Raw genomic sequence first — 21,213 nt, forward strand, 5'->3', positions numbered from 1 at the left:
CTGAGACGGGCCTCCAGCATTTTGGGTTCCCATCATTTCCTTGCTTAGAAACGGCTCCAAAAGCACGTCTCTGCTGGAGCTGGTTTGTATGGACTGTCTCCTGTGAACACCCCTTTGGACAGAAGCAGTCGGAAAGAAAGGCTCCATAGATGCAATCAGTTCATCCATGTCTGAAAAGACATTGTGGAACTGGTCAAGGAGATACCATTGCTTTGACCATCCCATGTTCTCAATTTCTCTCATTGGAGAGGAGGTGGTTGAAGGTAGCCTAGTGTAGTGTTCCATATGGAGTGTCTGTCACTGAACCAAAGAACCAAGAATTATCAGATATAAATTAATGTCACCTCCCATAATTATCTAGGAAGAACTGACAGTCTTAATATTATGCTCCTCCTTTCTGATCAGTACTCTGATGTTGCTAAATTTTCTGCAGCAGCTAGCAAAATTTGTAAGTTGTGTGCAAATAACTGTAGCCAATTACATTCCGGCTAATATGATTTTTAGTATGCATATTCCAGTTTTATTATATGTTTGTATGGACAATTTCTTATTCTACTGTTACTATTGCTGCTGTTCTCATATTTGTTACAAGAAGCTGGTAATTGACTGTAATAAAGATTTGATTTGATTTGATTTGAAGAATACTGTAATCAGAGAATTCTATCATCAAGAACCCCCCACACATACATTAGTTAGAGGAAGATGCAACCATATCTCATAGCATAGTTATTTCATATTTTAATATACAGTGATGGGTAGAAAGTTATCCTAGCAAGACCACCTGCACGCCACTCAGAACAAAGAAAAGGTCCTGGGAGCACCAAGAGATTTCCCAGATGGTGACTTTACTTTGGGAGGGTGGGTTTACATATCAGCCAGATTTACCCCGAAGTCTGAGCAATATATCAGAGAGCACTCCATACATGATGACAGAGCCAGCGTGGTGTAGTGGTTAGAGTGCTGGACTAGGACCAGGGAGACCCGAGTTCAAGTCCCCATTCAGCCATGAAACTAGCTGGGTGACTCTGGGCCAGTCACTTCTCTCTCAGCCTAACCTACTTCACAAGGCTGTTGTGAAAGAGAAACTCAAGTATGTAGTACACCGCTCTGGGCTCTTTGGAGGAAGAGCGGGATACAAATGTAAATAATAAATAAATAAATAAAATGATTCGGGTTTCCCCCTGTGTACTGCAGCTGAGCCTGATTTATGTCCAGAATAAAAATATCCACTTTTTGCCTCAGTTTTTTGGGGGAAATTAGAACTTGCAGTAATAATAAAGCCTTGCAGTGAATCCGGAATAAAGCCTGGTGTCTGGGAAAGCTCCAGGAGGCTTTACACACAGGGCTTTTACTTTGAATCTCCTCTGGAATGGAGGATGCCAGTCCACATATTACCTGCATTTACCCTGAAGTCGCTGCAGGCTATCAGGGACCAGTACAGACAAGACTCTGTTTTTCCCCAAATCAAGGCTGTGCATTTTGGCTTAGCCCAAAGTATGTCTGGCATAAAAAAAACCCTCAAGGGAGTTATTCACACATGCCTTCATGCTGCAGGGTATCTGAAGAGGCTTTAGATATGCAGAATGGATGCAACCTGAGCCTTTTTGTCTGAGCTGATTCCATTAGCCTGCAATTTTCTTCATGACAGAAAGCGCTGGTTTCTGCTTTAAACTTCCCTGCCTCTTAAATGGTCTGGGGTGTATGGGGGGAGGGAGAACATGAGATGATGCAGTCACTCACAAAGACAAGCGTTAAGTGTTCTGCTCTTTAATCCAGCTATTGGCAACTAGTCATGCCTGTCTCCTTAGCTCAAACTAACAACAAAAAAGCTCTCTTACCTCCTCCTCTTTGTGATTGGTTGGAGGAAAAACCAGGAGCAAGCTAGTGGGAACATACAGGAAAAAGATCTGCCAGGGTTTGCTGAGAGGAGCCAACCCTATGTGAACTGTCCATTTAATCCCCCAAATTAAACATCTTGCAAATCTGTTTCAAAGCAGATTTGCTCTTCAGATACCCTACAGCATGAAGGCATGTGTGAATAACTCCCAGGTGAGGACAAGAGATCTTCCTCAAGTGAGAATGAGCTTGAGAATGCTGCGGATTCCCCACCTCACACTGCATTTTGCCAGTGAGGGGCCCCGCTAGCAGTTCCCCTGTAGAGCTGAAAGAGACTCTTGTCTGCATCCTTGGAGAAGCCGCTGCCCGTTTGTGTAGACAATACTGAACTAGATGGACCAATGCAGGCTTGCTCCATCCCACCCCCATCTCTGCCTCTCAGCTTCTCAACACGCCTTCTCCCTCTTTGTGGCGTGTATTTGTCTTTCTCACCCCTTGCCTTTCTCTCAGTCTCCTCCCCCCTCCACAACTCCCCAGCTTTACAATCTCCCTCCCCAATTTGCCTCATATGTAGGCAAACTGGGGAGGTGATAATCCCTCAGTCATTATTTATGCATTAATTTATTCAGGACAGAAGGGGGATGAAAATGATTCAGTGTCATTTGTAAATGGATTGTTTCTTGATCAATTCTAATTGGAATCTTAATAGAAGTGAATTTAACTGGTGTCCAGGACTGGAACGAGTGACCAAAGGAATCTGCTCCTAGTTGGGAGAGGCTTTCTATTGGCAGAATGTGTGCAAGGGTGGGTTCTTCATTCCTTCTGATTTAATGTGCTGCCCAACTCCCCACTGGCCTGTTGCCTTCCAGGGCTGACATATGCAGGGAACAGGGGACACAACTGGGTGGTGATCCCAAACGTCCCAGGTTCAATTTTGAGCATCTCCAGTGAAACACATCTCAAGTTGGGAAAGATCTCTGCCCCAGACCTTGGAGAGCAGCAGTCACTTATTGTAGACCTTACTGGGCTAGAGACTAGTAGTCTCTAGTAGACTAGTCCATGGCAGTCGCAAACACATCCTCCATCTTGTCGAGCCACAGGAAGTGGGTTGTCATGACTCCTACCAGAGTTGGAGGGGGGAGGGGAGTGCACTGGGGTGAATCCTTGACTGCAAGAGATTCACACTAGGCTGCCACCACCCACTTTACTTGAATGTGGGACAAACTACTCTTTCCACATAAGATTCCTGGGGGAGGTTAAAATGGCAAAACCCTCCCAAAAAAGGCTGAGCAGTCCTAAGGCTCCAAAGGTGTGTTACTAAGGCAGACCCAAAAGAAAGAGTAGCACACTTCACCAACAAGGATTTATTATTAGATTAAAAGAAAAACAACAACATGCAATAACAATAATTGTCTCATAAAACAGATTATAAGAGAGTTTCCATTAAACCAGGCAACTCAGATTTCAAGCAATATAGTAAAGAAAAATAACTTCCCTTCCTTCACATTTCCCCAACAGGTCTCTTTTCTTCATTAGGTTGTTCTCTCTGTGTGTGTGTGTGGGGGGGGTCCCACCCAGTCCTCTGGACTGGTCCTTCTGTTTTGAATTTCCTGGGCTTTCCCCCTTAGTAGGAAAGGACTACCCTCCCAGCAGTTGCTCTTAGTGAGGCCTAGTCCTCCCCTGAAGTCTTTACTATCACTACATGGGTCTATTCTCCTTTTAGTGGGATAGGAGGCAAAACAGAATGAGAAAGCAATTCTCAGGGGATAGGATCAAGAGACATTTAGCAACTGGGCTCTACGGAAGAAGATAATCACAGGAAGTCCTTCTGGACCAGGGACACTGCAGCATCAGCTTCCTGCTTTTACTGAAGACCTCCAAGTTCAACTCCAGCTAATATTTTTTGAGATGCAGGAGCAGCTGTGTAAGGCTCCAGGACTGAGGGCAGGATGAGGGCTGCTGCTTCTCAGCCTGAGGGTTGTTGGGATTCCTCACCTGAAAAATGTTACAGGATTCAGAGCTGCCTAGCATACAGGTGGGTGGCTCATCAGACTGTGTCTCCTTCCAAGTGACCTATGCGATGGGTTTAGCAGGAGGCCTTGGGCCAGTCACTTCTTCTTGGGGTCTTGGCCCCAGCCCCTCCCTTCCGCAAAGGCACCATACGGACCTCTTTTGCAGGGTTGTTGTAGGTATGGCTGAAATCAGGTTGCACCCTTCTTTTCTTACAGACAAGCCCACGAACAGGTGGCCATCTGCAGGCTCAAACTTGTCAACCATGAACTCTACAATGGGAGGAGGAGCTTGGCTGCACAGCACCTGCAAGACACCAATGCTGGACATCAGCCCCACTTTTCTACAGTCTACAATCTCCGACCTCACCATCGAGTCCACCCAAGAGGGCAAGCAGAGACAGCAACTGGGTACCTTCACTCCAGTAGGGAGATCTGGGGAAGCCCCAGCAGGAGCTCCAGATGCCTGGCTCAGGAGTAGCTTTTCCCTACCATCTCTCCGGGCCTCACTTTGGCCCGTTGGCCTCCAGCATGCCCACTGACAGCCCCATGGCCCAACTCTGCTGGCATCCGCATATCGGTGGACTGCCAAGCCTTCAGCTTGTCCAGCTGTAGCCTACAGGGCAAGTGGAAATCCAGCCAGAATTCCAGGGTGCAAAGGGGCCCTTTTCAACAGATAGGGATCACGAGCCCTCAGACCCCTGGCAGAAAGGAGACCTCTGGTGCAGGGTTGTCAGAGAGCCAGCAGCAGCGCCAAGGAGGAAAGTGCTTCTGCTCACCAACTGGTTGGAGTCTGAATGCAGAATCGCACCTGCCGCAGCTGGGGAGTTTCAGCCAGCCCCACCAACTCAGCTGAGGAGCACCAAGCCAAGAAACATTTGCTGTGCCTCAGAAGGTTAGTGCTGGTTTGGGGGAAAGGGATGTTCTCCCGCCTAAGGCTCCCTGTGTCTTTGGGAATCCTGGATGCTTCAGACTCTCTCCAGTTGCTCTTTCGAGTAGAGATGCTGTAGGCATCCTCCCCGCCAGCCAGAAGGTGTAGCAACTGCCAAAGGAGACGGCCCCTTGCCATCTGATGATCCTCAGGAGGCAACCCAAGGGAATTCCTTCAGTGAAGTGACTGCAGAGGGACCTAAAGTGTGGTTGTTAGCCCCAGCGGAGACAAAGACTGAAAGCAAAGGTGCCAGACCAGAACCACAGCCCTCTGACATCTTGCCTCCTCATACCCCCACTCCAATACATAGGAAGCTGGATCTCCCTCAGCAGAAAAGTCTTCTGAGGTTGGAGGGAACTCCTTGGAGCAGAGCTCTGTCCCTCGCTATGTTTATCGGGTCAAATTCGGACGTCACACAGTCCAACCTAGTTTGACAGTCCCAAGTGAAGATGAAACACTGGAGGAAGGGAGAGACCTGGCAGCGTAGCCCACCCTTTGCTGGAGATGGCCAGGGGAGCCTAACTGCTGAGGAATAGAAGGCTTCTGCGCAAAAGAAGAAATATCTTCCTCTCGAGAGACACAAAGCTATGAAAACGATCCTAATATGCCATCTAGAGGTTTGCGTTGATGTACTGCAGCAGCAACAGAAACATCTTGGTGGGGAAACAAACAGAAGCCAGGAAAAAGGAGCCTCCAGAAAGGGTTAAAACAAAAATTGTTCTTTCCCGAGCCTGCAGCAGCATTGAAGAGGAAAGTGGGGAGAGAAAAGAGTGGTTCTGCAGCTGCTCAAGCAGGCTGTCTTGAGGTAACCAGGAAGGAGGAACGTGGCCATTCCACTAGGGATATGTGAACAGGCTCAAGGTCAAGCTGGCTTGAGGCTGCGGGCCAAGACCAACTTAAGGTGGCTGCTCTTGACTATAGAATTCAGGGCAATAAGATGAAAGGGCCAACTGTGTCCACAGCTCCGGTGCCTCCTTCCGTAGCCCAGCTTTATTGGTGGGGGAGGCAAGAAAGCAACAATGGGGTAACTACATTCAAGAGACACAGGGGAGAGAGGATTACTGTGGCCCAAGCTACCCCTACCCTGCACCCTCCTAACCCAGCTCCACTATACCTACCAAACTAATCCCACCCCTTCCCCAATCCCACCCCTTCCCCAAACTAGACCCTACTTATTTAACCTAACCAAGGCAAGAGAGTTTGTCCGGGGTGGAGAACTCACCAATCAGACATCTTTCAGCTTCTTCAGCTGGAGTCTGACCAGTGGCTCCAGGCTGGCACTCAACAGGTGGGGGGCAGGGGGAAATGGGGGCCAGCAGATAGGCCACCCACCCACCAAATAAAAAAAGAACAGAGATAAAAACCACTCAGAAAAACAAAAAGTAGTTGGTACTAGGGATGTGCATGAACCTGTTCGGAGGCCCTTTTAAGGGCCTCCGAACAGGTTCAAACATGCAGCCAGTTTGAAGTTAGACTTTGAACACAGCGGGGGTGCCTCTTTAAGGGCAGGGGAGGGTGCACTTACCCCTCCCACCGCTTTCCTCCTACAGGTGCCCATTGCATTTAAAAGCCTTTGGGGCGGCAGCGTACCTCCCTGCCGCCCCGTTGCCCTCCCCGGCCGGAAGTGGCTGGAAATACTGGGCGTGCATGCGCCTATCACATGTGCGTGCATGCACAGCAGACAGGCACACACACAATGGGTGCCCAGTACTTCCGGCCAAGGAGGGCAATAGGGAGGCAGGGAGCTATGCTTCCACCCCAAAGGCTTTTAACTGCAACAGGCGCTGGTGGGGGGTGGTGGCAAGTGCACCCTCACTCACCCTTAAAGAGGCACCCCGCCGCCTTCAAACCACCCAGCTGTGGTTCCATGCACATCCCTAGTTGTTACTGCAAAAGAAAAAATAGAAACAGATAGGCAGCCAGCTCTTTCTTCAGAGATTCTGAGGCAGAGTGAAGCCAGGTAGGCATTACCTGCCTTTAAATACACTTTGAATCTCCCTCCTTTTTGCTCAGCCCTCCTTCATCCCCACCCAACCAATGGGGTCAGAGTTGCCCTGAGAAGACTGATTTGAATGACAGCAAGCCAAACAGGAGCAAGGAGATCACTAGCCAATCGGAAGACAGTGGCAGAAAACCAATAGCAAGGATAGGATTTTTGTCAACAGAAGCAGAAAATGGAGGCTACTCAAACCTTTGAACTGGAAATTTGGCACACCCCTTATTTCCACCACTGAAAACAACACTATTACCATGAGTTACTTCCGAGTTTGAATAATTTGTTCCCCAGAGCTAATCAGAAATTATGGGGGTGGGTTTTTGTGCTTGGGCACCAGGCTGCAGTGCTCAAGCCAACCTGGAAGGCCAAGGCATTCAGAAGGGTGGGGTGATTGAGGCTGGGAAGCTAGAGTCGGCCATCTTGGCACATGTGACTGAGGACTTGAGATTGCTGCTGATCACTGATCTTGGTGGTGCAGTGCCTGTGGCACAAGCAAGGGAGAGCAAAGCACCCAGCCAGGCTAGGGAAGAAAGTGCTTGCTGGCCAGACACACCATGTGTCTATGCCTGAAGCCAGCAGTGCCCCCTGCTGGCATGTTGATGCAGGCAGAAGGGGTGTGACTAGCATGGGGTAGTGTGCCTCGTGCTGTGTGCATGAGACAGCAGCGACAACAGGGCACAGCAGAGTGACAAACAGGAGGCACCCAGGGCTGTCACCAGACTTCCTACAACCCTGGCTCTGCTATTGAGACTGCAATGTGTTGAATAGAGACCTGTCTCTGAAGAGTGCTCAGAAACCACACTTAATTCAAAAACAACCTCAGGATTACTAACTGGGTCAAAACATAAGGAACATATATCATATACTCCAACATTTTGCAGGTGAAAATAGGAATACACTAGCAACAAACAATTCTCATCTCTCAGCCAAGCCAGCCCATCTGCCCACCCTGCCGAAGACTGGATCCCACCCGCTATAAGCTGTGCACGCCATTGTGCCGTAGTGTTGTGCACCCATTTGCAACCAGGTGAACTAGAGACAAGATGTATCCCCCCACCTACTGGAGATGTAATTTCTAGAGATGCTGGGGAGGAAACTGAATCCTGAAGAATGGCAGTTCTAGCAACTCACATGAAAACAAATGAACAAGGCATTCCCAGGAAGCAAAAAAAAAAAAAGGGACAATGATTTACTAGAGGTAGAATCCAGAAAATATGTACTCTCCTTAGTAAAAAAAGGAACATTTGGAGCCTATGCATATCTTGCTAATTTTATAATGGCTATACTGGCTCCTGATCCATTTCCCAGTACAATTCAAAAGTGCTGCTTTTGATCTTTAAAGCCATAAAGGGCTAGGGACCCTGACCTAAGTACCATAGGATCAACTTCTCCCCTAACCTACCCAAACTTTATGATCATTCTGGTGAGCCTTCTCTGAGCCCCCTCCTCCTGGGTAGTATTGGAGACAAGGCTACTGTAATCACCTATCTCCAGAATTCCCTCTCCAGAAAGGTTTGCCTCATACAGTCATTATTTTATTTTTAATGCCAGATGAATAACTTTTATTTGGCTTTTTACCTGCTCTCTGAAATTGTGTTTTTGCTGTCTTCTTATATTGCATTTTATATTTTAGACTGATAATGTAAGCTGCTCTGAGAGCGTCTTGGCGCAAGAGCTGCAAATAAATTCTCTTTATCACGAGGGAGGAGGGTCTGAAGCAATAACTCTGCAGTGTTATGAACTTAGCACCATTTAGTATACCATAATCAGATCTAGACCACACAACATCAGGATATTCTTAATCAATATCCTGACGGTTTTATTTTTAATTTTTAAAAGGGAAGTGAAGGTTTGTGGGGACTGCAAAACTGTTTGCAGCAGGAGTGCTGGGGTGGAGATGGCAGTGATTAATCCTCGTCCCCACAGACTGCTTTTGCAATAAAAATCGCCCTTCCAGCAGCTTCCTCACAGGCACCCACAAAAGAACCATGAGATGGGGAAACAGCTGGGGGGGATTTTTTTAATTGCACAACCAGCCTGTAGGGAAACGGCTAACTAACCACCCCCATCTTCCAGCATTGCTCAACCACAATCTTGCCCCGCTATTTCCACCACAATAAACAAAACCTCCATCTGATCAGTCACAGATTTCCCAGTAGTTTTGTGTAGTCTGAGCAAAAGCCCACCACCCTACAACAAATGCGTTGGTTTTTCAGGTGACAAAAGATTCTTTGCCCTTTTTGCTGCAACGTCCTTTCCGGGCGACCTCTCCGGTTCTTTCCGTTTGCGTGCCTGTCAAGCCGGAAGTTGGGCAGTGGGTGTGACTCTGGGCTTTCTGTCTCGACTCTCTATGGTAGGTGCGGAAAGAGCGCTTCCGGGTTAAAGGGTGTTGGTGCATCTTTTTGCTCCAGCAAGATGGCGACGGGTGACCCGCCAGCCTCGACCTCTAAGTACCGCCCGGCGCCTTTGGCCTCGCTGCCGCCGCAATTGGACCCGGCTGAATACCAGGCGTCGCCTGAGAAGCGCCGCGTCGAGGAGGAGCGCGTGGCCCTTCGCTCCCGCCTGAAGCGTCAGTACCTGCTGCAGCTCAACGACCCCCGGCGGACCCAGTTCATCGTGAGCGCGGGCGGGGCGGCGGGGCCTTCCCCCTTCGTCCTCCAGGGCCCCTTGGAGGACGCTCCTGCTTACCTGCCGTGAAGCTGAATACTGCAGAAGGGGAAAGAAAGCTTTCCCCCGAGGCTGGAGGAGTTGCGCATTTGAATGCCGCTCCCGCCTCCAATCAATCAAACAAACAAAACCTTTCCTTGCCCGCCGAAAACGGTTGTGTCGGCCTCGACCTCCTTGGCAGGCTGCCGTCCGCTGTGGAGTGCTAGCTTGCTTGCTTGTTTGTTTGCTCTTTAAATGGGAGGCAGCATTCAAATCTGCAACGGTTCTCCCCAGCACCTGCAGACTAAAGTGGCACTGCCCAAGGAAACCTGCCAAAATCGATTCTGTAGCAGCTATAAGTGGGCTGGCTCCTTGTTTACCTTAGCCAGGCAAGAGGGGTGGGGGCAAGTCCAAAACTACTGGCTGTCCCAGCACTACTTCAGTAGTCACAGCCCTGCCCTTTTGCTGGGCCCTGAGGCAGAAGGAACCCTTTAAGGGCATAAACAAAGACTTCTGTGGTTATATGGTGGTGTGTCACTCCTTTTCGTGGACTTAAAGCCCCCACGGTTTGCTGCATGACGTCTCAGTTGACTGGTGTGTTGTTCCAGATTTTGGGGATGGTATTCACACCCTGCAAATATGTGGGTCTGAGGAGAGCATGATGGATAATTGTTTCTATTTTGAACACAGAAAATGTACAAATTGCCCTTGTTATACTTACCGAATGCCCCCCCACACACACAAATACTCTTCAGAGAGGTTGAATGGGGAGAGCTTGGAGTCACCCAGCTGGCGGGGCCCCCTCCCTCAGGGGAGTCCTCCTCAGTTGAGCAGGGAAGGCTGCCTCTTTGGCCAGGATGGTGGGGGAGAGGAAGCGAGCGATGATGGCTCAGTTTTCACCTTGGATATCCCTAGTGAGCTTAAGTCATCTATAGGAGGGCAAGTATGAAACCAATCATGTCACTTTGGTGGCCTCATTTTCTGTAGTTGCATTTAGCATGCACTTCAGGCCCAAGACATGCACTAGGTAAATGCATCAGGCTGAGAGATCAGTTCCTGGTATTCGCTGGGCTTTTTGTAAAACTTCATCGTTGTCAGGTGTTCACTATTGTTCTTCACTTTAGGATGATCCTGCTTTGACTCGTTGGACGTATGCCAGATTACATGTTTACCCTAACTTCCGAGTTACACCTAAAACTTCCTTATTGGGTGCTGTTGTTGCAATAGGCCCCATTGCTTTCTGGTGGTATATCCTCAAAAGGGACAGGGTAAGCTAATAGATATATAGTGTGCATATGAATACTTAGTGACTGGAATGTAACCATACATGGCTCACTATGCAAGAATGCTTTGGGTTTCCCAACAGGCATATGTTACTAGGAAATATAAGAAACAGATAGGAAACATAGGATGCTTTCTAACATCCCCTTTATCTGTTACATGTGTGCTGTCATTTATTTAAGGAAGCAACTATGGCCAATTTGCAATGCTCTTCATTTTTTGCATTGTATTTATTCATATCTATGTAAACTGCTTTGGGAACTTTTATTGAAAAGCAGTTTATAAATATTTATAAATATTTGCTCTGACATGGATTTTGTTTAGAGTAGATGCCACAGAAATGTGCCCTTTTGGAACACGATTATTCTAAAGAATGCTGCAAGCTGCTCTGAGCCTTCTGGCAAGAGTGGGATATAAATGTAATAAACAAACTGTATAGCTGTTTTGGATTCTATCCAGTTTGTTCAGGCTGATGATGTGGATAGGATTCCTGTAGGAGTGCAGCTGACCATGTGCTTGTTCAGCCCTTGCCCATCTTGGCTAATTAAGGCAGTGGTGGGGGTCCTGGTCAAGTGGGTATCAAGGGTTGTTAATGACTCCTCCGTGGAGGATGCAGTGACAGCTGTTTTCAAGGCAGACCACTGCTGAAGAAACCCTCATTAGACAAGAATGACAAGAAAATAGTGCTGGGAAACTGCTGTTTGAACTAGTGGCATTTGGCCTGTGGGGTTCCAAGAGTTCCAACTTGTTCTCCATACCATTTAATATCTACATGAAACTCTTGGAAGAGGTTGTTCAAAGAACTGGGTTGTCAGCAATATGCAGATGATATTGTACAACCCCACACCCCATTTCTGAGGTAGCAGTAGAGATCCTAAATCAGAGTCTAGGCTCCATTGTAGATTGGATGTGGGCTAACAAACTGAGACTTGGTCCAGACAAGTTAGAGGTACAATATTGTTTGTCTGTAGAAGAGCTGATCTTGGAAGACATGTTCAGTCTGTCCTAGATGGGATTGCACTCTCCCTGGAGGACCAGGTTCACAAAAGCAGTTCTTGGACACTTTTGTGGCTGCAGCCAGGAGAGTTTTTGCACAGCTTCAGCTGGTTGCGCCAACTGGAAAAGACAGATCTGGCTATAGTTAGCATGCCTTGGTCACTTCCAGGCTTAACTACTGCAATGAGTTTTATTTGGGGCGCTCTCTCTCTCCCTCTACCCTCACCCCCTTCCCCAGCTCACCCAGTTGGTCAGTCTTCATTGACTTCCTATTTGTTTCTTGGCACAACTTAGTGCTTGGTTATTACCTTTAAAATGTCATATAGCCTGAACCCCTGCTATTTAAATCCTAAAATGAAAGTATTTGACATGTCAACTAAAGGAGTTTCAGTGTGAAAAAGCAAAACAGCCGAATATTGACCTCTGCAGAGTATTATGGAATAGTGGGATGTGCACCTTATTTATTTCACTTCTGTCTTGGTATAGGATAACAGAGAGAAACTCATACAGGAAGGCAAGCTTGAGCGGCCGTTCCATCTCTGCTCTTGAGTCCCTGACAACTCCGTGCTGTGATGCTGCTGAAGGTCCACTGCTGCAACTTTCTCTGTTAGTTCTTGCCCTCTTACATAATAAATCTTATCAATTCAGAAACTGGTTTATCTTCTTTATATTTCAGATTACCCACAGTAAATTGTATTTGTCTTGATGCAGAAACATATTTCATGCATATTTTATTACATATGTAATATGTACATATTTCGTACATATGAATTACAATTCAACATGCAATTCAGAATGCATCCCCGGCACCTTTTATAACGGAGATGAGCAGGCATATACCTGCTCCTCCCAGCTATCTTCATGTGCCAGCAGCGCTCATCCCAGTTGCCCTCATGTGACGCCGGCATGTACATACGATTACAATGGATATTTATATACCGCTTTTCAACACAAGTTTCAAAAGTGGTTTACATAGAAATAAATAAAATGTCTCCCTGTCCCCAAAGAGCTCACAATCTAAAAAAGAAACATAAGATAGACACCAGCAACAGCCTCTGGAGGGATGCTGTGCTGGAGATGGAGAGGGCTATTTGCTCTCGCCCTGCTAAATGAAAAGAATCGCCACTTTCTGTGCTCAGTTAGCAGGTGACACATGACCTCTGTGCATGCGTGACAGCCATTTGCATGGTCAGCATGGTTGCTGTGCATGTACGGAGGCCATGTGTGTGCCATGGCCATGTGTGGACAGCTGGGGGAGAGTGCCACCAATTCAAGAAGTGGCGGTGAGTGGTGAAGGAGGAGCAGGTATGTACCTGCTCTCCTCAGTTTAAAGGTGCCAGATGTGTTTTGAATAGCAGTTCGTGCACATCCTTATATTTTATAGTTTGCATTTCAGCTTCCAAAACTTGGATTTTCAACCAAAAAAAAAAAATTGGAATTTTCACACTTCAGTTGTGAGTAGTTGTGGAGAAAATGGATGGGGAAAGGTCATAGAAGTGGGAAGGTAGGGCAAGGAATAGCGGATAAGGAACATCCCTCTTGCTGTAAGCCAGAGGAACAAGAGCAGGTCATTTATCAAAGAGTGATGAAATTTGGAAATGTTTGTTTCCTTAAGGAGGACACAACTGTGTTCAACTGTGGTGTGAGAGATTCTTCTTCCATGGAGGAGGGTATCTTTGAATGGGTTGCTCCTCCCACTCACTCCCAACAGGTAAGGTTATACAAAACAGACTTGTCTACTCTCCTACAGGAAGAGCCCCTTTCTCTTTCTAATCCTGCTTAGTTGATGAAAGTTGTTGATGAAATGTCACTGAACAGGCAGGAGCTAAGTGGTGTCAACACTGAAGTGGATTGGTTGAGTCAACAAGATCTGGATTAGATAATGAATATGAAACTTCAAAGCAGATTCCTGTAGATTTGGAACTTTGGCAATGGGTCTCTGGATCAATGGCTCAACTGCCCTGAGCCAGTTTTTGGAAGGGTGGTATATAAATCTAAATAAATAAATCTCTTCACATCACTGGTGAATTGCAAAGTGGGCAGGTTCTACATGAGATTCTAGTGCAAGGAAGTGGAAGCCACTAATGCCTTCACATCAAATTGACCGACACAGCTCCTTTATGTGTTTCTACTGACAGTCCTTATCAGGATGCTCAGGAAGATCAGGGCAGAGGTCGTGGGATGGTGGCATCAGAGCCGAACTGGGACAGTGCTGAGGCTCTCCCTTCAAGAAGCACGTGGCAGTTCTCTTCATGGTTCTAAAGAGCCCGTGGTCCTGTTTCTCACATTTGAAGCACTTTCTGATATACAGCTAAGTCGGGTGCTGCACTTTATACTGCATTTATAGATCTGACGTCGGCGTTTGATTCCATATCAAGAGACAGGCTCTGGCAAAAACTAATAGTTGAATCGTCTCCTTATGCATAAGTTTCCAACTGGGGATCTACACAAAGTTGCAGGCACTGAACAAACTAATATTTGAACTGCTCGGCGAGGTGCCTTTGAAGATGCTATCTTGAAAAGTCTTGTTCATGGCAATTGCTTCTGCACATCAGGTCTCAGAGTTGAGCACTTTTTCTGTTAGAAAGGAACTCTGCCTAATCCACCAGGACAGGTTTTAGTGCTTAGGATAGACTCCTGCCTTTCTTTCAAAAGCTAACTTTTTCATGGGGCACAATAATCATTTCCTCCATATCTTAGACGTCCTAAGATGATGAAGTGGCGTGCCTTGGACCATATGCAGAGCCATCCAGGTTTATCTCAAGGACATGAGGGAGTGCCACACTTCTGATATTATCTTTCACCCACCCATTATGGAAAGGAAATTTTGAAGGCTGTGAATCTTTCTTATGAGATCGGAGTATCTAGAATTTTCACCATTCTACTCAGCATGGCTGCTTTTGTGGCACCTAGCACTAATGCTTCTAAAGCTGACATTTGTAGGACAGCCATACAGTTCTTGCCTTGCTCTTCTGTTTGTCACTAATAGATGCCTTCAGCTCTGCAGAAGCAGCCTTTCAAAGATGGGTGCTTGAGCAGGTTATCATCGGTTAATCTGAAATACTGAGAGAGGGCACCCTTGAATGGATGCTGCTGCTGGATATGCCATTCAAAGCTATCCTTTTCCACAAAAGGAGAAAACCGCATTGGTGTTAGAGGTATCCTACCCACCCAAGAAATGTTTGCTATCAGGGAGAGGGACTCTATGGAGAGGTTTACCCAAGTCTTCAAGCTAGATGGTCTTCCCTCCTGTCCTACTGTTTCCCTCCCCCATCATAACTTTTTGAAGATATTGGCAGTAGAGAGATCCCTAGTTTCCCCTTTGGGCTACTTGGTTTTCAGATTGGAAGGGTGCTCTGTTTCCCAGGAAGACGTGAATAAGTCTTTTCTGCTTATTGGAATGAGTGAGAGGAAGAAACCTGTTCACTGAAGAGAATGAGCTTACCATGGTAGTCCAATATTCTTTTTTAGACTTTAGTATTTAACATTTCTTTGGGGTTTTCCAAGTAGTGTCAACCCACATATGCACATGAAGGGAAATTATCCTTGCTGCATTCTGCAATATCAGTCTCTGACGTGACTGGTGCTTCTCTCAAGAACTGCCTCATTTAGCAATTGAACAGAAGAATATTGCTGACTGGGATTACATTGAAGAATATGCAAGTGATGTCATGGTGTCTTTTAAAGTCTTTTTAAAATAGTGCCAGAGCAGGGAAAAGATTATAGGGGGCTTAATTCCTTGACCTGACTTGAGGTGTGTGTGTGTGTGTGTAAGTAAAATATAGAGTTTTTGAATTTGTTTTCAGCTTGTTAATGTGGTGTATCCATAGGGAAAATTGTACCCAAGGCCCATTAAAATCTGACTCAAAGACCTCAGTGGGTGATTAGCTACTTGATTCACTTGGCTCTAACTTGGATTGTATCTAATGTCTTTATGTAGCCACCACCTTCTTAAGACCCTTCAAGTATCTGCTACAAGTTTTGACTTTAAGGAAGAACACCATCTCTTATCTTCCACCACAGACTAGTTATTGGTCTATATTTCAAGTTGATTACCATAAGTGAGCTATGGGGAATCAGCCACCCTTCCTAGTAATTGATACCACGTCCCTAGTTCTCAGCGAATGTCTTTGCTGCTCTTCAACTCTTGAAGATGGAATTTATGAGACCCACACAGGTGGCTACAGAAAGCTTTGGTGCTTTGGTTTAATTTTGTTGGGTACCAGATTTTCCAGGCACTCTGCACATGCTCAGGGCACTGAAGTCTTGCACACTGCTCCATTAGATTCATTTGAATGGGTTAGGCTTGCTCTGTTGGTAGTGATGCAAGAGACTGCAAACACCAGGAGTCTTTAAAAAAGCTTTACTGTGTTATTAAAGGCATACAAAATAGTGAAAAGGCAATGCATATATATAATTCTATCTTAATATGTCTGGCCAAAGATTCTGACTAAAATCCTAACAGGAGATTTAGAGAGAGAGAAAGAGTGAGAGGGGGAGAGGAGAGGAGAAGATAGGCAGAAAAATTGGAGGGTGGTGGTGCAGAGGCAAGTGTCTTGCTGTTGAGTTCAATTGCCAGGGTGAAGGTAGTCGGAGTCCACAGATCAGGCAACTTGGATGCGCTGCAACTGGCTACAAAACCAACAAACGGGAACTTTGAGTATGTCGTCTTAGCACCAGGACGACAATCTAGCCAGACTGACGGCTTGGCTGACAAAAGTGGCCAAATCCCGGGGCCAGTATCCTCCTCAGGTCCCATACAGCTGTGAGATCCCAAGAAAGTCCAGCCGAGCACCTCCTTCCCAAGGTCACCCAACCTGGTCCTAAGCTCCTATAAGGAGCTTCTCCCTTTGATCTCTCCATCTTCTTTTGATGGCTGTCTTGTTGTCTTCCATGCAAATCATTATTCCACCTCTCATGACATGCATCTTCCAGTGTGTGCAAAATCCCATAATTGTTCCTTGCTAGATTGTCCAAAATGTGCTGATTAGCATTTGGTGGGGATGGGCGGGGGGCGGGCTACAAACCTGGCCAGCCTCCATTTTACCATCTCTCTTTCTTGGTGTGTTAATTGCAATTTGCTTCCACAGACTGCAGGGAGCCAGAGGGGAGGGGTAGAGATGGAGAAAGAGGAAATCTGATACTCTTGCCAGCTCGGACTAAATTGCGGGGCCATACATCTATTCTAACAAGCCCAAAGGCACAGATGGTTAAGGGAGGATACATTCTAACAAGAAGCTAAAAGCTCATATTCTCATACATGGTTCATTAGCGAGAATACATCCAGGCAAGCAAGCAATTTCCCCATAATCTCCCTGTAGTGCTCCGGTGCAGCTTAGGTGCAGGATCAGGCTGGTCTGCTGGGGTCTGGCAATCTTCAGAAATACTTGTTCATTGGGCACTGTCAAGAGCAAGCATAACTGAAGGGGGTGAGGTTGTGTGTTGTGGGGCCAGTAACTTTGCTATGCTGCTCCTTGCTATGTATTAATTCCTACCTCCTACTCTTATCATAAAGCAATAATGGTTCAACAATTGGCTGACTAAATTGCACACAGCTTTGGATGTCTATGATCTAGAGTTAGTGGCAACAGATCAGTCTATATTGGAAAATCCACCAATGAAGTCAATTATTAATATTATTCCCCTACATAAGCCTATAAGATACATTAGTCTCTAGCTACATTAGTCTCTAGTCCAGAAAGCAACTAAGTAAGTAATTACATTACATTGAGCCCATTCTATGTGATGGGAGACCTGCAGGCTTTTCCAGACTTCGCACAGAAAGCTTTACTTGATCAATTAAGGCTAGTGGTCATTTTATTTTATTTTATAGTTGCTAGTCATGCTTCTTGTTGGCTGCTCCTGGAGTTTTCACATGTAAGACTGACCAAAGCAAACTGTTTTCTCAACACCCTTTATGCTGTACAGGAAACAGCTCATACATCTGGACTCTTCACTTCTGCTTAGGATTAAAATGGCTCTTCAGGGGTTCCCAGCACTTGTAGTAGTTCTTATCCAAGCCAGCTTTCAGCCCCCATTTGGTAACGGCCAAGCTAAGAGAAGACTCGAACATGAAGGCCTGTTGGGAAACCGTAGGATTTTAGAGTTAGAAGGAACCTTGGAGGTCGAACCCCTGTTCAGTCCAGGAAATGGCTACAGCACCCCAACAGGTAGCCATCCAGGCTCTCTTTGAAAACCCCCAGCAAAGCAGAGCCCACCACTGTATGAAGCAGATCGTTCCACTGCTGAACTGTTAGGAGAAATTTCCTAATCTTATATCTAGCCCAGGGATTCTCAAACTTGGGTCCTCAGGTGTTATTGGACTTCAACTCCCATAATCCCCAGCCTCAGTGGCCTTTGCTTGAGGATTATGGGAGTTGAAGTCCAATAACACCTGAGGACCCAAGTTTGAGAATCACTGATCTAGCCTAAACATTCTTCTTTAAATACAGAGCCCAGAATTGGACATACTGTCTTACAGTACATACTGCTCAAGGGGATGTGGATGGCACATCGCACAACTGCATGCATGGAGCCCTTACCTCTGAGCACTGCTGCCCTGTGGCACAGCCGCCTTGCAGCTGCTTACACACATGCAGGGGTGCAGGTGGTGTTCAAGCTGCCCACATTCCTTTGCAACTCATCAAACAGCGTCTAATGAACATAGAGCGCCAAACTGATCTAGACAGGGCCCCAAACTTCTTCATCAACGAAAGTCTATGATATACTGCATCCCCTGCTGCCTATCTAATGCAACTGGAAGTTCCAAATCATAGAAGGGCCTTTACCCTGGCCCGATGGCGTGCCCTCCCATCCGCTGTGCTAGAAGGCAAATACAGAAAGACCCCACCCTTGGAACGCCTGTAGCCTTGGGACTCTGGGCAAGTTGAAACAACCACACACATTCTCCTCCACTGTCTGTTCTACAGAAACATTCGTACCACCCTCATCCTCCCAGTACTACTCAAGCAACCAGGACAGTCAAGCCAATTTTACACCTCTCTTCCACTCTCTGACTCCAAGCCTGCAACAACACATAACGTTGCCAAGTTCTGTGCGGCAGTGTGTAAACTCCGCCGGGTCCTGACAGGCACCAAGACCTAATCAGGCTGGACACAGCATTCAACCCCATAGCTCAGGTGCAGTGCACTCCTCAACATTTTATAATAGCTTTATAATATTATAATCACTTTTTATAACCTGTATTCTAAAGTTCTACAGTTTTATAGCTTTGCAACTTTTAAGGTACTTAAACTATGGAATTTTTAAATCATACGGATTCTGGGATCTCAGGATGTTGAGATTCAGACATTTAGGCCCTTTGGTCCTGGGATCTTGGGATCGAGGGAGCTTTATGTCCTTTTTATGTCTTATTCATGCTTTTTATTCCATTTTGTGTCTTTGCCATTTTTCGCCTTGTACTTTATGCTGGTCTAAGACCGTAACAAAGATCGATTTGATTTGATTACTTCACATCCCTTAGTAGCAGTATGTAAGCTACTATTCCAGATGAGGTCTGCCGAGCACAGAACAGAATGGAAAAACCACATCTCATGATCTGGACGCTATACCTCTGTTAATGTAGCCTAACACAAGATGTTGAGACAGTGAGAGGTCAAGCACCATTTGCATTGTATTAAATGCACGCACACAAGTTTCTTTAATGACTGGTTGTTAGAGAGATTGCCATATGCCCTTGACGACTGAGTGAATCCCAAGATAAGTCTAGTTCACTTATGCACTCAGAGGACAATTTCTGTAGTGTGTTCATTGGGCTTGCTGATATGTCTGGGAGAGATCCAAAGGCATATTATATCGATAGAGTCCTCCATCTAATCCCTTCCCAGCCCCGTTTTTTTGCCCGTGACTCTCTTTTCATTATCCTGGCTTGTGATGAGTAGACTACCACCTCTTTCCAAAAGGAGTTTAGACAATCTGCCATTTGACTACCTTATGACATCCCTCTTACTACTGTGTTGCCTTCTTCTGGCAAGGCAACTTAAAAACCATCTCAGCCTTCTCCAGCTATGTCTTACTTCTCTGTCCCAATTTTCCAGTTAGTCACAATGGGTCACAACTGAATTATCTCTTTTTCCTGTGGATCACATCCTGTTGAAACGTAGGCGTGACTCTCATGCTTTGTTACCTACTTTTTAATTTTGATGTATTTATTTGCATTTCCTGCCAGAGAGCAAGCTTGGGAGGAAATGGTTAGACTCCCATAGAGCTGCCCCGGCCCTTGGCCAAACCAATCTTTCACTTGGATGTTTGAGGCTCTTACCATGGTCCCCTCTGCAATTCTCTCTGGTTCCAGTTTGCTTGTGCTTGCCTTCTCAAAACACTCAGCATCTGGTCCATGGGGTGTCATCATACTGTGCAAAGTGGCCCCTCCGGGTAGAAATCCCTGTTCCTTTGCCTCATAACTCCCTTGAATGAGGCCCATAAACTCACTCATGCAGTTCCCTGTGGAAATAAACACCCACGGTTAATTTGCCGCTTGGTGAAGATCTCATGAGAGTTGACCATTTCAGTGGGAGAGGTCCAAGTCTGTCACAGGACTGAAGATGTCTGACGCACTTCACAGATGCTATATGATATTCCCTAGTATTCAATGGCATTTAGTTAATGAGGCTTGTACAGCTATTTTATAGGATGAATAAGCAGCAGCTCATATGTTCTCTTGTCTTTAGTAAATGTTCTCATTAGAGGAGACATCTCTTATCCAGTTAGTTTTCAGTCTCTTTCTGGGGATTTTTAGAGAGAGCTGTGCTTACAGCTAAATTCTGCTAAAGGTGCCTACAGTTTCCTGTGGAGAACTGAAGTCTTGATGCAGGCACCGGGTGTAACCATTTCCCAGTTGGATGGAGTGTGTGTGACACCTACTGTGGTAATAAGGTGGGCGGAAAGTCTTGCTGGCCACTGCCCAGCGGGGTGGGAATATAACAAAATCAGCAACTGCCACTCCGGGATGAGCTGACTTTGCAGTCAAGACAGAGAAGATAGAAGGATCCTACAAAGAAAAATAAAAAGAGATTATTTAAATTGCATTGGCTGACATGATGAAGAAAATTACTCAAAATAGTCCTATTGAAATTAAGATTCAACTTGTTCTTGTTCTTCAGTGGGACTACTTTGAACAATTTTCCTCATGTCAGCTGTTGAGTTTAGCTAGTTATAATTTTTACTGTCTTGTGTCATTTGTTTTTCTTTAAGCATGATGTATTAGCTATTATGTTTTATGTTGTTTTATTATGCTTTAATATGTGTGTTGTGACCTGTGATTACAACAATACTTACTTACCTGAATACACAACTGCATTCCATGACACCTGTAAATTTACAGGCCTAAACTGTTAATCCCCATTAGTGTTATAAGCAGCAATTGTCCTTAGATATTGAGTTTTAGACTGCAAAGGGCTTTAGTCAATTTATGTTAAGCTATTTGAACAGGCATCTGTAATTCCAATTCACGCTGGATTCCAATTTTACTTTTGGTTGATGGAGCTGCTTTTGGTTGA

General features: G+C 46.0%; 2 protein-coding genes and 1 long non-coding RNA gene across 9 annotated transcripts in view; 1 reads left to right on the forward strand and 2 right to left on the reverse strand.

The window, feature by feature from the left end:
- Positions 1-3,185: 3,185 nt before the first annotated feature.
- Positions 3,186-9,010, reverse strand: LOC128347350 (uncharacterized). Its single transcript, XR_008317521.1, has 2 exons — positions 8,351-9,010; positions 3,186-4,152 (listed from the first exon to the last, which is right to left on the reverse strand). It is a non-coding gene; the product is annotated as an uncharacterized LOC128347350 (long non-coding RNA).
- Positions 9,011-9,130: 120 nt separating this feature from the next.
- Positions 9,131-12,346, forward strand: NDUFB4 (NADH:ubiquinone oxidoreductase subunit B4). Its single transcript, XM_053301838.1, has 3 exons — positions 9,131-9,388; positions 10,543-10,686; positions 12,182-12,346. Exons 1-3 carry the CDS (start codon positions 9,188-9,190, stop codon positions 12,242-12,244), a joined length of 408 nt encoding a protein of 135 aa, XP_053157813.1. The 5' UTR covers positions 9,131-9,187; the 3' UTR covers positions 12,245-12,346.
- A 3,695-nt stretch (positions 12,347-16,041) lies between these two features.
- The window catches only part of HGD (homogentisate 1,2-dioxygenase), a 39,711-nt gene continuing 34,539 nt past the window's right edge, over positions 16,042-21,213 (reverse strand). For all 7 annotated transcript variants that reach the window (XM_053303268.1, XM_053303265.1, XM_053303267.1 and 4 more), the window contains 3 exons: positions 20,579-20,705; positions 19,977-20,158; positions 16,042-17,774 (listed from right to left, as the gene is read on the reverse strand). In XM_053303268.1, the coding sequence (XP_053159243.1) occupies positions 17,649-17,774; positions 19,977-20,158; positions 20,579-20,705 (435 nt within the window). In that variant the 3' untranslated portion in view covers positions 16,042-17,648. The remainder of the gene's footprint in view (positions 17,775-19,976; positions 20,159-20,578; positions 20,706-21,213) is intronic.

Source organism: Hemicordylus capensis, chromosome 2 (genome assembly GCF_027244095.1).
Source record: "Hemicordylus capensis ecotype Gifberg chromosome 2, rHemCap1.1.pri, whole genome shotgun sequence".
NCBI classification, from domain to species: Eukaryota; Metazoa; Chordata; class Lepidosauria; order Squamata; family Cordylidae; genus Hemicordylus; species Hemicordylus capensis.

Excerpts from the sequence above, each read along its gene's own strand:
- NDUFB4 (XM_053301838.1), top strand. The coding sequence starts at position 9,188 with ATGGCGACGGGTGACCCGCCAGCCTCGACCTCTAAGTACCGCCCGGCG. Across the intron at positions 9,389-10,542 it reads CCCGGCGGACCCAGTTCATC|GATGATCCTGCTTTGACTCG; the intron begins GTGAGCGCGGGC and ends TCTTCACTTTAG. Across the intron at positions 10,687-12,181 it reads ATATCCTCAAAAGGGACAGG|GATAACAGAGAGAAACTCAT; the intron begins GTAAGCTAATAG and ends GTCTTGGTATAG.